This window comes from Aplysia californica, unplaced genomic scaffold, assembly GCF_000002075.1.
Source record: "Aplysia californica isolate F4 #8 unplaced genomic scaffold, AplCal3.0 scaffold01165, whole genome shotgun sequence".
NCBI lineage: Eukaryota > Metazoa > Mollusca > Gastropoda > Aplysiida > Aplysiidae > Aplysia > Aplysia californica.
In genome coordinates this window covers 76,202-77,737 of record NW_004798435.1, presented here as the reverse complement: position 1 = coordinate 77,737, position 1,536 = coordinate 76,202, and the positions used below count along the sequence as shown (strand labels likewise).

At 46.4% G+C, this 1,536-nt stretch overlaps 1 protein-coding gene across 1 annotated transcript in view; it reads left to right on the top strand.

Moving 5' to 3' along the window:
• Positions 1–1,536, top strand: part of LOC101856705 — a 9,140-nt gene that overhangs the window by 4,475 nt on the left and 3,129 nt on the right. The window contains exons 4-5 of the mRNA XM_035973367.1: positions 651–837; positions 1,409–1,422. Coding sequence (XP_035829260.1) covers positions 651–837; positions 1,409–1,422 — 201 coding nt within the window. The remainder of the gene's footprint in view (positions 1–650; positions 838–1,408; positions 1,423–1,536) is intronic.

Below are 1,536 nucleotides of genomic sequence, written 5' to 3'. Positions count from 1 at the left end.
CACAAATAGGAGATTTCACTATGGCAAACAGACGTATCTGCACTACAAATAGGAGATTTCACTGTGGCAAACAGACGTAACAGAAGGGCCAGGCCCATATTTCCAATGGCAGCACGACGTAACTCAAAATGATATAAGTGCAGATACGTCGCTGTGCCCTGGCAACAGATAGATCTACTTATACTGCAGGAATAGAAAATAAGGAAAATAAAAACACAACAAGAACTGGAACTGTTAGGCCCAGGCCCAGCTGTATGCAGGGCAGTGTAGACAATCTTAAACAGGAGACGTACATTGGGGGGCTCCACTTTCCAAGCCAGCATTGTCATGGGATAAAATTTAAAGCAGAAGCCAGGGACATGTGTTGCCAAAATGGAAAAATTGATGTCGAACATTTTCCTGCACTTCCTCTGCCTCTGGCAATACTCTTTGAAGGTGGGACTACTGGCTCAGCATATTTCTTAGTAAATTTGTTCAAGGTGATATCTACATTTCTCTTTCATGTGATATATGTAGGGAGAGACAGATATAGATTATTATTGTTATTATTTGTGTTGTTGTTTCTCTTTGCAGTGATATATCGATATAGATATAGATTATTATTGTTATTATTTGTGTTGTTGTTGTTGTTGTTGTTGTTGTTGTTCCAGCTGTGGGTAATCTGTGGCTGGCTGTGGGCGGGTGTGCTGGGCCTGAGCGTCCTGTATGGCCTGTCTGACCAGGCGGCTGGACACCCACTGACCAATGACGTGGCCGCTCTCTACAACGCTCTACGTGGTTGTGCCTGGGGCCTGGCTGTCAGCTGGGTCATCTTTGCCTGCGCCTCAGGATATGGCGGTAAGATACATGCAGATAGACAGATAGGTCCTTTTTTTCATAAGTGTTTTACGGCGCTTGCAACTGCATAAGGTCGTATTATGAGCGCGCGGGACACATTAAACATTTTCAGTAGGTAGGAAATTTTAAATATTGCCCGGGTGGCGGCCGAGGCCTACTCTTATCGATTTTGGACCGCCAAGGTATCTTTAACGTGAGCAACTTGCACACGGGACCTCCGAGATTTTTTGCCCTTGTCCGAGAAGGCTAGGTGTAGATCTTTCCTACCAGAAGATCAGGGGTGCGGCTGAAAGACAGCAGTAAGGAGGAGCCAAGGAGTAGCAGTAGAAAGGCTGCAGAAAGAGTCAGGAGCCCAGAGGAGGGAGCAAAGTTGGTGAGGGGGTGGGGGCAAAAAGTGGAGACGAAAGCAGACGACAGAACATTGCTAGAGAGCAGAAAATGAGGTGAACAGAGACAATTTTAGAGAAGAAAATGTTTCCGTCACTACCCAGATTCAAACCTGGGACCTTTGATTGAGAGGCGAACACCTTAACCTCTAGGCCATGAGAGCCCCCACAAATAGGTCCATCAGTTCGTGGAGGATGGGTAGGTGGGTAGATGGTGGCATGGATGGATAGATGGATGGATGGATGGATGGATGGATGGTTGGGTGGATAAATGGATGGATGGATGGATGGATGGATGGATGGATGGATGGAT